Source organism: Tupaia chinensis, unplaced genomic scaffold, assembly GCF_000334495.1.
Source record: "Tupaia chinensis unplaced genomic scaffold, TupChi_1.0 Scaffold000001_1, whole genome shotgun sequence".
NCBI lineage: Eukaryota > Metazoa > Chordata > Mammalia > Scandentia > Tupaiidae > Tupaia > Tupaia belangeri.
Window position 1 is genome coordinate 4,687,460 of NW_006159427.1, and position 14,464 is coordinate 4,701,923.

The 14,464-nt window shown below is 45.2% G+C and overlaps 1 protein-coding gene across 1 annotated transcript in view; it reads left to right on the top strand.

Moving 5' to 3' along the window:
• APBB1IP (amyloid beta precursor protein binding family B member 1 interacting protein) overlaps nucleotides 1-14,464 on the top strand; it is a 68,913-nt gene that overhangs the window by 43,601 nt on the left and 10,848 nt on the right. The window contains exon 10 of the mRNA XM_014589122.2: nucleotides 13,588-13,686. Coding sequence (XP_014444608.1) covers nucleotides 13,588-13,686 — 99 coding nt within the window. The remainder of the gene's footprint in view (nucleotides 1-13,587; nucleotides 13,687-14,464) is intronic.

Genomic DNA, 14,464 nt, shown 5'->3' on the forward strand with positions numbered 1-14,464 from the left:
TAGTCATTCACAAATACTATTCCTAATAATAACACGGCACCAGCTCAGTCAGCCTGGCACTGCCCTGGCAGCTCTCAACCCGGGACATTTACCCACCAGGGGACGTTCGGCAACGTCTAGAGACGTTTTTGATTGTCATTCAGGGCAAGGAACAGGTTCTGCCAGCCTGTAAGGGGTGGAGCATGCAGATGCTGTTAAACATCCTGCTGGCAAGAGCAGCCTTGCACCAAAGAACGATCTGGCCTCAAATGTCGACAGTGCTGCTGGTGACTTACCCTGCCCTGGACAGAGTAGAGTCAGGACTGAAAGGAGAGGGCCAGACTGGTTCACTCACTCACTCATTCATTCAATCACTATTCGTTCGAATGACAGCTGTCTGACAGGCCTGTTCCAGGTGATGGGAATATGGAAGTGAAAAAAAAAGTACAATAATCTCTGTCCTCACGGAGCTCACTGCAATGTGAGAGAAGTGGCAATAATTAAAAACGCATGCACTGTAAGGACCAGCAGGTGGCGTGGTGGTTAAGTTGTTGGACTCCCACATGGCTGACTCATACTATGGTTTGAGTCCTGGACCTGACGATTTGTTTTCTCACTTTCCCTCCCTCTCTCTCATGAGCACACATACCCTATAGCAAAAATTTTTTAAGGAATAATAACATATTAAATTAAATAATTATTTAAAAAAGAAATACATACTGTGATGTCAGATCTTAAGGCTGTGGATCAGTGTGGAGCAAAGCTGGGTCAGAGCATGCTGGGCTGGACCAAGGCTTCTTTGGAGAGGACGATCAAAGAAAGACTCTCTACAAGGGGTGACATTTGACAAAGGACGTGTGTGGAGTGAGGAAGTAAGAATTCCCTAAAGGGGGATGCAGCAGGTGGCATTGTGGTTAAGAGGCTGGAGTCCTTCATGTTTGACCATGGTTCAAGTCCTGGACCCGGCAGCTTGAAAATCATGTCAGGCACGTGTGTGCATGCCCAAAATCCAGAAAGGAAAATAGAGAAGAAAGGATTATGTTGTGGCCATTCCTCTGCCCCCAGGATGTTTTTCTCTGTCTCTTTCCAATGAGTACATGCACCCTATGACAAAAACCTAAAAAAAAAAAAAAAAAAAAAAAAAGGTAAGAAAAGAAGAGAAGAGAAGAGACAAGAAAAGAAAAGAAAAATCCTGAAGGAAGACCATTCCAGGAACCAGGAGAGTAAGTGCAGAAGTCCTGCGGTGGGGCTCTATTTGAGTCAGAAGGAAGAGACCAGTGAGACCGCCCTCCTGCTTCTGGTTCTTGCACCTCCTTCTCTATTTCTGGTAGAGGAAGGATAATGAGGATGATGGACCCGGCTGTGGTGGAGCAGACAGTGGGGTGCTGCTGTGCAACACGGGAGCCTTGTGAGAAGGCCTGCATTAGATCTGGGCCACACTGAACCTGTACTGGGTCACCTGTGATCCTGGCTGGCTGGAAGCATGGTGGTTGAGGGGATTATGGCGTGGTGGGACCTTGTGGAGGGTACCTGTCTATCTTTCTGTCTTTCTCTCCCTCTCCCTCTTGGAAGAAATTAACAAAAAAACATTTTTAAAAGAAGAATAGCAGGGAATCAGCTGATGTGTAATTGTTAAGTTGCTGGACTCTCACGTAGTTAACCACAGTTCAAGTCCCAGACCCACCAGCTTAAAACTCACGTGTGTGCATGCGTGCCCAAAATCTCAAGAGGAGAATGAAGGAGAAGGGATTGCAGCAGCATGGCCATCCCCCTGGTGGGTAATTTCTCTCTTTCTGTCCTTCTCTCTCTCTGTGTGTTTCTTTCTGTTTCTCCAGCAAGCACACGTGCCATATAGCAAAAATCCCTCTTTAAAAAAAAAAAAAAAGAATAGCAAATGCCAATGCTGTTGGTCTAAACGTGGGGGCTCCACAGCACCAGGACCCTCTGTCTCTGTTGTTGGGCTGAGACCACGCTCTGAGAAGGTAGTACATGGGACCAGCAGTTGGTGTAATGGCTATGTTGCTGGACTCCCACGTAGTCGACCGCAGTTTGAGTCCCGGACCTGGTGGCTTAAACTCACTCCAGGCACGTGTGCATGCATGCCCAAGATCCTGAGCGGAGAATGGAGGAGAAGGGATTGCAGCATGGCCACCCCCCCTGGGGGGTGATTTCTCACTTTCTCTCTCTCTGTCTGTCTCTCTTTCTGGCGAGCACATGCGCCCTATAACAAAGACCTCTCAAAAAAAAAAAAAAAAAAAAGAAGGTAGTACAGACATTGCCCGAAAGGTCGCACGACTCACAGGAGCAGACTTGAGAACCCAAAGGAAGCACTTAGTACTCAAGAGTCACTTCTTTCCTTGTAGCCTTTTCTTTCCTTCCCCTCACGCTCCCGATGTCCTTCTTCCTTTCCTGCCTTTCCATCCTTTTTGGTTTTTTCATTTCATGAGAGAGAGAGTAACCATTGCAGGATCTTGCCACACCACGATCCTCCCCCCAGCCTCCCAGCCAACCAGGATCATGGGTGTGCCTGTGGGTGTACCCAGCATGTTCAGGTTGACCAGGGGCCTAAACCTGGGGGCTCCACAGCACCCGGACCCTCTGTCTCTGCTGCACACTCCCATTCTGAGCTTGTCATTAAGCTGCTCCTTCATGGATTCCTCCATGCTGCATTCTGTGGCTAGATGTGGTGGGGCGATGGAAATAAAAACCTTCCAGGAGAAATGACATCTTTTTTTGTTTAAGAGAGATTTTTGCTATAGGGCACGTGTGGTCACTGGAAAGACAGAGAGACAGAAAGGGAGAAATCGCCCGCCCAGGAGGGATGACCTCACCACAATCCCGTCTCCTCCACTCTCCTCTCAGGATTTTGGGCACTTACACACATGGATCCGGCGTGAGTTAAGCCCCTGGGTCCAGGACTCACAACATGGTAGACTACATGGGAGTCCAGAGACATAACCAGTATGCCATCTGCTGCCCAAGAAATGACATATTTACAGAGATCTGTTAGAGGAGTGCAGTCCTGAACGGAGGACCCTGAAGTTCTGCCCCGTCGCTCTCCTGCTCCCTGCTAGCCTTCCTTTGAGATATTGTCTTTGTAGTATTTTCCACAAAGTAAAATTGTATTACTTAATGTTCTGTTTTCTTTTTAAGAAATATTTCATTTTATTTATTGTTATTATATTTTTTAAATTTGCTATAGGACCCATGACCTCACCAGAAAGAGCCAGAGAGAGAGGAAAAGTGAGAAAATGAGCCACCAGGTCTGGGATTTGAACCATGGTCAACCATGTGGGACTCCAGCACCTTAACCTGTTGGTCTCAGTGTTTTGTTTTCTTTTTTTTAAATTTGTTATTTTTTTTTTAATTTAAACAGAGAGAGAAAGAAAAAGTGAGAAAGCAAGCTGCCAGGTATCAGACTCAAACTACAGTTGGCCATGTGGGAGTCCAGCACCTCCCACCTGCTGGCCCCCAGTGTTTTTTCTCATTAGCTTTCTTTCTCAACAAGCCACCAGGTCCAGGACTCGAACCATGGTCAGTCATGTGGGAGTGTCCAGCACCTTAACCACCACCTGCTGGTCCCATGTCCTTGGTCTTTCAATGTTGTCTCTGCCTCCATCTTCACACAGCTCTCTTCCCTGTGTGTCTGTGTGTCGTCTACTTCATCTAAGGACACCAGTCACTCTGGATTTAGAGCCCACGCTAATTCACATGACCTCACCATAACTTGATTACATCTGTAAAGACCCTCTTTCCAAATAGGGTCACCTTCACAGGCACCGGGGCAGGGAACATAAACCCATAAAGGTCGTCCTTGAATTTCCCCCAAGTAACCATGACATATGGAAGCAGAGAGAGAAATATTAGGTCACTGGAAAAGTCATGACCTGTTTTTTGTTTGTTTGTTTGTTTGTTTTTGCTATAAGGTACATGTACTCACCAGAAAGACAGAGAAAGACAGAGAGACAGAAAGCAAGAAATCACCCCCCCTGGGGGAGGGGTGGTCATGGCAGAATTCTTTCTCCTCCATTCTCTTCTCAGGATCTTGGGCACACACGCACAGCCAGTGGGTCCAGGACTTGAACCACAGTCGACTACATGGGAGTCCAGCACCATAGCCATTATGCCAACTGTTGGTCCTAGTCATGACCTGCTTTTCTATGCAAAAATGCTTCATGACTTTTCCAACGACCAATAGCATCCCCACAAGGGTCTTTATGCCATGATCAGCTTGAACCTGCTCCATATCATGGGCACATTCCTGCCTGGTGTATTCAGGGAGGTCTCAGGACATGAACCCAGAGGCTTCCCATGTGGATCAGCCTTGCAGAGCATCATGCTTTACTGCTGGGCCACTATCGAGCCCTTGGGGATTCGTGTATTTCTGAGCACCCAGAGATATCTGTTGAGTAAACAAGGCCTTCATTTGATTGTGGTTCTGCCACTGTCCGTGGCCTTGGACCAACTGCTTAACCTCTTTGACGCTCAGTTTTCTTCTCTGCAAGTAGAGAGTGTCTGTAAGATCCCCTTAGCAGGAACATTCTGCAATGGCCTTGAACTTTCTGCACTACACTGCATGTCGGGAGCAATCACATCAAGTGCAGAAGAGTTTGGCCGGTGGCACTGAACCAACATTTTTACTAAACCCTTCTGCAAATCATTTTTCAGCAAGACTCGGTTAGGGAAGATGTCTTTAGTTGAGGTCCCAAGATATTTCTAGAGAATAAGCCCAGCAATGTGCTCTGTGATGTCCGGAAGCTGGAGGATTTCTGCATGACCGAGGGAGCCCTGAGAGCCATGCACCATTAGGTAGCTCATCTTAAACATAAAATCTGGGCCAGCACCATTGTCTTCTGGTTGAAGGAGCCAGATCCCACATCGGTGACCACAGTTTGAATTCTGCCCCTGGTTTCTTGAAAGTCCCAACAGGATAGAGAAATGGAGGAGAAGAGATTTTACCATAGCCATCCTTCATTCAAGGTTTATTTTTCTTTGTCTTGGGTTTTAGTCATAGAATGTGTATGTTCACCGAGAGAGAGAAACAGAGACAGAGAGAAGGAAAGTGACAAATCACCACCCCCTCTCCCACCCCCTGAGTGGATGGTCATGCCTCCAAACCCTTCTCCTCCGTTCTCTTCTTGTGATTTTGGACATGCACACACATGCACCCAGAGTGATTTTCAAGCCTCCAGGTCCAGGACTCGAACCATGGTCAATCATGTGTGAATCCAACACCTTAACCACCACACAACCTGCTGGCCCCGTTGAGATTTCTTTCTCCCACCTCCCTCTGATCCTCTGCCTCTCTGTCTCTCTCTGGCAAGTGCACATTCCTTCTGGCAAATTAAAAAAGAAGAAGAAGAAAGAAAGAAAAACATAAAATCAGAGAATTACAAGAGACCTTGAGGTCATCTGATGCTTAATTCCCCTGCATACATTCACAGCACCCATGCATTGTAAGGAGACAGGTGAGCCTGGCCCATTACCACTGAAGAGAATGAAGTAAGGTCCACCTCTCTGTCACAGGAGGAGCCATTGTTCAAACTCAAGTTCAGAAATTCTTGGCTCTGTTTTATATTTGAAATCTATTTTATTTAAAAAAATTACCATATTTAACTCTATTGAGATGAACAGTACAATCATGCTACATAAACATGTACCGCTATACAAAGAGCTGCTTTATTTTATTTTATTTTTTGCTATAGGACACATGCATTTGCCAGAGAGACAGAGAGAGAGAGAGTAAGAAATCACTCTCCAGGAGAAGATGGCCGCACTGTAATCCCTTCTCCACCAATCTCCTCTCAGAACTTTGGGCACACAGACATGCCTAGCACACTCTTATTTCTCTTTCTTTCTTTTTAAAAAATTACTTATTAATTATGTTAATTATTTTTTTTTAATATTGACCAGTGAGGAGCCAGCAGGTGGCATGGTGGTTAAGGCACTGGACTCTCCCACATGGCTGACCATGACTCAAGTCCCAGACCTGGAGGCTTGCTTGCTCACATTCCCTCCCTCTCTGTGTCTCTTTCTGGTCAAATTAAAATAAATGAATGAATAAATAAAATTAAATAATTCTTTAATTCTCTGGTATTCCTATATATATAGAGAGAGAGAAATGAGAAAACAAGCAGCCAGGTCCAGGACTCCAACCATGGTCAATCATGTGGGAGTTTTGCCTTAACCATCTCTCCTGCCTGGCGTGCTTTTCAAGCCACTTGCTCTGGACTCAAACTGTGAAGTCAGTCATGTGGGATCCAGCAACCTTCACCACCACATCACCGGCTTTGTACATTTTATAAAATTAATTGTGTTTTGTTTTTACTAGGGGTGTGTGCCCTCAGCAGAGAGAGAGAGCAAGCACCTATCGCGGAGGACAGCCACAACACAATCCTTTCTCCTTCATTTCTCCTTTCAGGATTTTGGGCATGCGCACACCTGCACCCAGCGTGCCCTTCAAACCACAGTCCCAGTCGAGAGCATGCAGTCGGCCATGTGGGATCATCCGGGGGACCCCGATGCCCCAGTGACCACACCACCAGCTGGCCTGCTCTCTGCATTTCATTACAAACACAAAGAGACAGAGTCTGCTCCTAAAAGCTTGGTTCTCAGGTGACATGCACCAAAATACAAATTCGGACAAACAAAAATGGAATAAACTAAGCTCAAAGGAGCAATATAAACTTTTCTTTTTTGGAGAGGTTTTTGCTATAGGGCGCGTGCGCTCGCCAGACAGACAGAGAGAGACAGAGAGATAGAAAGCGAGAAATCATCCCCCAGGGGGGATGGCCACGCCACAATCCCTTCTCCATTTTCCTCTCGGGCTCTTGGGCACGCATGCACACGGACCCAGCGTGAGTTTAAGCCACTGGGTCCGGGACTCGAACCGTGGTCAACTACATAGGAGTCCAGCGACACAGCCTTTTACACTAACTGCTGGTCCCCAATAGAAACCCAATATAAATGCCTCAGGGAAAAGCAAAAGAAGTGGCTCTCTGCGAACAATCACAAACATTACATTTCTGAAGAGCGCAATGCTTGCCCCTCTTACATGACAACCTGAACAAGAATGATGTTGTCTTAGTGACCCGGGGGCTCAGGGGTGATCGAGCACAGTGCTCACAGTGAGAGCGTCTTTATCCCATACTCAGGGAGAATCAGAGCCGTGGACCCAAAGTGGGTGTAGCAAAGCAGGGAGTTCATTGAAGGAGAGGGAAGGAAAAACAGAGCTCCCAAGAAGAAGGGAGGGGGTCCTGGGAAATGGATTGTTAAGGAAGAATTGTGGCAAGTGGATTTTATTTGGGTCGGGAAGGGTTTAGTAGGGACTTGTTCTGGGTGGGGCTGGTGTATGTGTTCCCCTCCTCATGGGGAGGGATACATGCTGGATGGGTCCAGTTATTTTCCTAATTTTGGAGTGAATATAAGGTTAGAAGATTCTTTATCTAGAAGCTTCAGGCTATAAAAATCACTATCTTGGGACCAGCAGATGGTGTGACATTTACCATTGCTGGACTCCCACATGGCCAACTATGGTTCAAGTCCCAGACCCAGAGGCTTAAAACTCACACTGGGCATATATGCGTGCATGGCCAAAATCTGGAGGAGAATGGAGAAGGAATTGAAGTGTGGCGATTCCCCTTAGGGGTGATTTCTCACTTTCTGTCTCTCTGTCTTTCTCTCTCTCTCTAGTGAGCACATACACCCTATGGTAAAAATCTCTAAAAAAAAAACCAAAACAACAAAAAAAAAAAAAAAAAAAAACCACCTTATTCTCTTCCTGGAAGGTGGTAGAGCCTGGAAAAAAGCCTTTGTTTTAGGTCCAGGTCACGCTGCCTAGGACAGTCATTGAGCCACCGCTGCAAACAGCCAAGCTGCTTTGTCTCTATGTTAAAACTTATTTTGTGGCTCCATTTGGGACCTATACCCTACCATATTTTTAGGGCTCCTGTCTCCTACCTCACTGGGAGCTGTGTCTCTGATGCAGAAAGATAAGAGCTTTGGTTTGGCACCGCAAGTTTTGCTGTCTAAGGGGATGGCGCAGGCAGGCAATCGTGGAATGTCACAGCCATCCCATAGGTGCTGAGCTTAGTACCTTTGTCTCTCATGGGTACGGTCTTCCGGTTAATTAATACAACAGATCTTTCTTGCCATTGGCTCATTATCTGGTTTGGTAGATATTTCCAACCTTAAGGCACTCCAGAGAGGGGAATTATTGGAATAATATTTGCAAAAACTAAAATCTAACATTCAGAATTAATGTGTGAACAGCGAACTGCGCTAACAATGAACTGCTCATCATTCAAAAGTGTTTGCTGCCATCTGCCGGCCAGATAGGATACTGCTCCCAGCATTATCCGGGAACCTTGTGTGAAACTCTTGAGACTAAGAGACAGAGAATGGTACCTATGCAAATAGGAACTGACCATTATTCAAGCAATGTTGATGCAAATTTTAGGGGCTGAAGGACCTAAATAAAGGAAGCAGTCTATTTAAAGATTAATGTTTAAGAGGAGACGTTCCAGGCTAGCAGGTGCTATAGTGGTTACATCCCTGGACTCCCACATGGCTGACCACTGTTTGAGTCCCAGACCCAGTGGTTTGAAATTCATGCTGGGCACATGTGCGTGCATGCCCAAAATCCTGAGAGGAGAAGAAGAGAAGGGATCACGGCGTGGCCATCTTCCCCAGGAGGGGAGAAGGTGATTTCTCACTTTCTCTTTTTCTGCGTCTCCAACATCTTATAGCAAAAATCTCTCTCTAAAAAGAAAAAATAGATTTTCTTTGATTGACTCCAAGTTCAAAACGTGGAATTTATAATTTCTAAGTTTTTCTTTTTCTTTTCTTTCTTTTTTTTTCTTTTTTTTGAGAGATCTTTGCTGTAGGTTGTGTGCGCTCGACAGAAAGACAAAGACAGAGAGACAGAAAGCAAGAAATCACCCCCAGGGGGGATGGCCACGCCACCGCAATCTCTTCTCCATTCTCCTCTCGGGATCTTGGGCAGACATGCACATGCACCCGGTGTGAGTTTTAAGCCACCAGGTCCAGGACTCAAACCGCAGCTGACTACATGGGAGTCCAGCAACATAGCCATGATGCTAACTGCTGGTCTCGATAATTTCTAAGTTTTTCTGTAATATCTTTAAAGACTGGAGTACCAGCTTACTATAAATACCAAAAGTCATAGCATAAAATACATAGTAAGCCTCACTTTTCTCATTTGTAGAACCAAAAATTACGAAGCTCTCATCAAGCTTTTGGAATGTATAAGTATCTCCTTACAGACAGCGATAACATGGCTCTTGCTGGCAGTGTCATTAGAAAGACCAGCAGAGGGGACCAGCAGTTGGTGTAATGGCTATGTTGCTGGACTCCCATGTAGTCGACCATGGTTCGAGTTCCGGACCCAGTGGCTTAAACTCAAGCCAGGCGCGTGTGCATGCGTGCCCAAGATCCCAAGAGGAGAATGAAGTAGGGAATGCAGTGTGGCCATCGTCCCTGGGGGGTGATTTCTCTTCTGTCTCTCTGTCTTTCTGGCCAGTGCACATGATCTGTGGCAAAAACCTCACCCAAAGAAAAAAAAAATAGACCAGCAGGATCACCGGCCCAGACGCTGCCTCTCAGATTCCAACTGAAGTTTCAAGGACAATAATGCCCTTTGCTTAGATCAACATTGAAAATAACCATTTCCTTGGAGGTCAGTAATTTTTTTTTTTTTTTTTTTTTTTTTTAAAGAGAGAGAGTTTTTTGATATAGGGTACTAAAAAAAAATGCACTTGCCAGAGAGACAGAAAGTGAGAAATCACGCCCCCACTCCAGGGGATGGCCACGCCACAATCCCTTCTCTATTCTCCTCTCAGGATTTTGGTCATGCATGCACATGAACCCAGCATGAATTTCAAACCCAGGTCCAGGACTTGAACTGCAATCAACCAGGTGGCATAGTTAACCACTATGCCACCTGCTAGCCACTGGAGGTCAGTAATTAAGCTAAATGTGGGCCAGCAGGTGACATGGTACGTACGGGGCTAGATCCCACATGGCCAACAGTGTGGTTTGAGTCCTGAACGCTGTGACTTGAAACTCATGCCTGGGAAGTGATTTCTCACTTTCTGTTTCACTGTCTCTCTCTGGTGAGCTCACATTAAAAAAATAATAATAATAATAATAATGAGACTAGCAGATGGCACAATTGTTACATCGTTGGACTCCCATGAAGTTGACGAGTGGGAGTTGTACGAGTCCCAGACTCAGTGGCTTAAAACTCTCGCCAGGCATGTGTGCAAGCATGTCCAAAATCTTGAGAGAAGAATGGAGAAGGGATTGTGGCATGGCCATCCCCCTGGGGGGTGATTTCTCACTTTCTATCTCTCACTCTCTCTGTCTCTCCAGCAAGTGCATGCACCCTATAGCAAAAAACAAACTTTCCAAAATAAATTTTTAAATCTCCCTATGCAATACTCGAAGAGAAGAAAAGGCCAACTTCACTCCTTGCTTGCCCACTGAAGAGTAGATGGATTTTTCTAGCTCACTTGGCCTCCCACGTCACTTTCACCATTTGCAGCAATTTAAGCTGATCCCAACAGGATTAACAAACCCCTCTGAGGAATGGAGGAAGAACAAAGACATGTTACCACACACACTCGGGCACACACATGGCAGTTATGGTTGGTGTCAATGGCAAAGTCAAATTCTGTGAAATATTGAAGAGGTTTGTTCTAAGTCAATGTGAGTAACCATGACATGAGAAATACACTCTCAAAAAGCCTTGAGAAAGTGCTTCCCACATGACTGGGTTATAGCAAATCTTTTATACATTTCAGGAAACCAGAAGTTACAATCAAAGTTGTAAATCAATATAGGGAGGTCAGCTATTGATTTGGCCCAAGAAGATAAAACATCTTAACATGGAGGCTTATAGGTCATAGGTAGATTGAGAAATTCTTTAGTTCGTTATTGGCTAAAAGAGTAAGGCTTTGTTTAAAACTTGGAGTCGGTAGAAAGGAAAGTTTAAGCTTAACCTTGACATAGATAAAGGAGTTTACTAATCCTCATGCGATGTTCTGCCAGGGTCAGGACATAAGAGATAATCACAATTGCTGAAGCATAGTGTCCTGTTTAGTAAGATGGAAAACATGCAGGTGAGACTCTCCTCAGGTGCCTTAGAAGGAATATTTTTTTGAGAGGTTTTTGCTATAGGGCGCATGCGCTCACCAGAGAGACAGAGAGAGACAGAGAGACAGAAGCGAGAAATCACCCCCCCAGGGGGTATGGCCACGCCGCAATCCTCTCTTCTCCATTCTCCTCTCGGGATCTTGGGCACGCAAGTGAGTTTAAGCCACCGGATCCCGGACTCAAACTGCAGTGGACTACATGGGAGTCCAGTGATATAGCCATTATGCCAACTGCTGGTCCCGTCTTTAGAAGGAATTTTAAAACCAAGAAAATGTGGTCAATTCTCATTGATAATTATCTTTCTATAAAATTCAGTTTATTCAAATTTGAATAGCCCATGAAAATCCACAGGGCACACGTCTTAGAACCTGGGTGTGATGGATGCCTCACAAGATTTGTGACTCAGCCGGAAGTCTTGCACTGGTGTATTTTCTTCAACAATTATTTTGACATCTAGGAATACCTACCACACTCTAGGGCAGTGGTTCTCAGCCTTCCCAACACTAGGGAAGCCTTGTGGAAGGTAGTTCCTCCATGGATGGGGGGAAGGCCCCAGGCTGACCCAAGAACACTATATCCCCCATGCACCCTATTTCTATCACTGCCACATTGCAATACACAGTGAAATAATCCCACAATAACAGAGTTCACACTCTCATGAGAATCCAGAACCGCTGCTGAGCCGACAGGAGGCAGAGCCCAGAATCCATACCAGCAATGGGGAGCAACTGCAAACACTAATTAATCTCACCTGCTCACTCACCACCCCCACCCCCACACTACATAGCCCAGCAGACCAGACTGGTCCATGGCCTGGAGGTAGAGGACCCCTGTTTTTGGCCTGTGCTAAGTCCTGGGGTCTTTGGCAACAAAGAAAACAGATATAGTCCCCATCTTCATGGAGTCCACATTCTACCAGAAACAGAAGCGTAACAGAAATGACAGGAGCAGCAAGAATTAAGAAAGAGAAGTGGAGGGTGTCCTTCTCCTTGGTGCCTGCCACATCACTGTTCTCTTGTGAGCTCCTGAAAGGCCTAGAGAACCTGGTCAGCACCCTAAGCTATCGTTTAGGGCCCCTTAAAAATAGATGCATTCTGGGCCAGTAGGTGGTTAAAGTGCTAGATTCCCACATGACCAACCACAGTTTGAGTCCTAGACCCCGCAGCTTGAAAAATCACAGCAAATGTGAGGCAAGCAAGTGGCATGGTGATTAAGGTGCCAGACTCCCACATGGTCAACCACAGTTCAAGTCCCAGATCTAGCAGCTTGCCTTCTCACTTTCTTGAGAGAGAGAGAGAGAACACACATACTCTACAGCAAATTTTAAAATAATAATAAATAAATAAAATATTAAAAAAGAAAAATAACAAATAAACAGATAAATAATTTTTTTAAAAAAAAAGTAAAATAGACATATTTCAGGACCAGCAATTCACGTAATGGCTATGTCACTGGACTCCCATGTAGTCGACCACAGTTCGAGTCCTGGACCTGGTGGCTTAAACTCATGCTGGCGTGTGTGCATGCATGCCCATGATTCTCCTGAGAGGAGAATGAAGGAGAAGAGATTGTGGTGTGGCCATCTCCCCTAGGGGGTGATTTCTCATTTTCTGTCTCTCTGTCACATGCCCTATAGCAAAAAAAAAATAGACATATTACTTCTCTAGGCTGTCCATCCTGAGGCTGCTGACCCATTTAGGCAGGAAATGGTAGTTAAGAAAGGGAGATCACGGGACCAGGAGGTGGCATGAGGACCAGGACCAGGAGGTGGCATGATGGGTAAAGTACTGGACTCTGACATGCCTGACTGAGGTTCAAGTCTCAGACTTGGCAGCTTGCTTTTTCACTTTCTCTCTCTCTTTCTCTCTCTCTCTCTCTCTCTCTCTCTCTCTCTCTCTCTCTCTCGTCAAATAAAAAAATAATAATAATGGCAAATAAAATTAAATAAATCAAAATTTTTAAAAGGGGGATCATTATAAAACCCAGGATTCCCAGTACCAGAATAATTCTAGAACTAGGTTTTGGAGTCACAGAACCACAGTACTTCTAGGAATTAATTCTGAGACTTAAGAGTTGTATCAGGTAAGTTCCTTTATCCAACAAATGGAGAAGCAACTCAGATTTCTTTTGGGGATAGAGACACAATAGTCATGATAACTTTCAAAAGTGAAAAATGCAGAAATGTACATTATTATTGGTTCTCTAGTGAGAAGGGCTTATAAAAAAATCCTATAACAGATTTCTCAAATCTTTTCAAAATTTTAAAAAGTGTTCCTCTTCTTAATTCTAAAATTGCTACCAATAATTTTGGCCACCATCTCAGTAAATCACATATATTCTCAGAGGATTGTTTTGGTTTTTTCCCTAAAAGGTGCTTTGATCTCCTAATAAATGAAAAATTCATAAATTTTCTTCAAAACTGCTTCTTCCTAGCATCCCCAAATTCAGAAGGAGTCCCAGTATATCAAGTATCTCTGCTGTGATGATGCAAGAACCCTCAACCAGTGGGTCATGGGAATCAGGATCGCCAAGGTGAGAAAGCAGGTGAACTTCACCACCTTGAACTGAACTTCACTCAACACCTTGGACTTACCAACTTGCCTCCTGATCTGGGGCCAGTTTTTGGGCTGTTGTGAAAACATTGACCCATATGTGGGTACAGCCCATGTTATTACCTCACTTATTTGCCCATTGGGTTCTTTGTTTTGTAAGTTTTGCTGGTGCTCTCTGAGGTGGACATACCACACAGTCCCCTCTCCTCCAGTCTCCTCTGAACTTTGAGCATCCCCATGCACCCAACGTGATTTTCAAGTTGCCAGATCCAAGACTCAAACCCATAGTCAGAAATGTGGGAATCCAATGCCTTAGCCTCCACATCACTGCTAGCCCTTTACCCATTAGGTGTTTTTTGTTTTGTTTCTTTTTTTGAGAGACAGAGATTTTTCTATAGGGAATATGTACTTACCAGAGACAGAGAGATAGAAAGCGAGAAAGCCCCCCACAGGGGGTTGGCCACACTGCATTCTCCTCTCCTCCACCCTCCTCTCAGAATTTTGGGCACAAACACACATGCACCCTGCACGAGTTCCAAGTCACCGGGTCCAGGACTCAAACTGCAGACCTCCACGTGGGAGTCCAGTGCCTTCGCTACTACCTGCCGGCCCCACCCATTGGGTTTTCTTCTCTGGTGACCTGAGAATCAAGAGTTGATTTTTACATGAGAGTTTTCAGATCTTCACTCATGGAGAGTATTGCAAGCTCAGTGTGGGCAGCTAAGAAACGTAGATGGAATCTCGGGAGGTACATACAT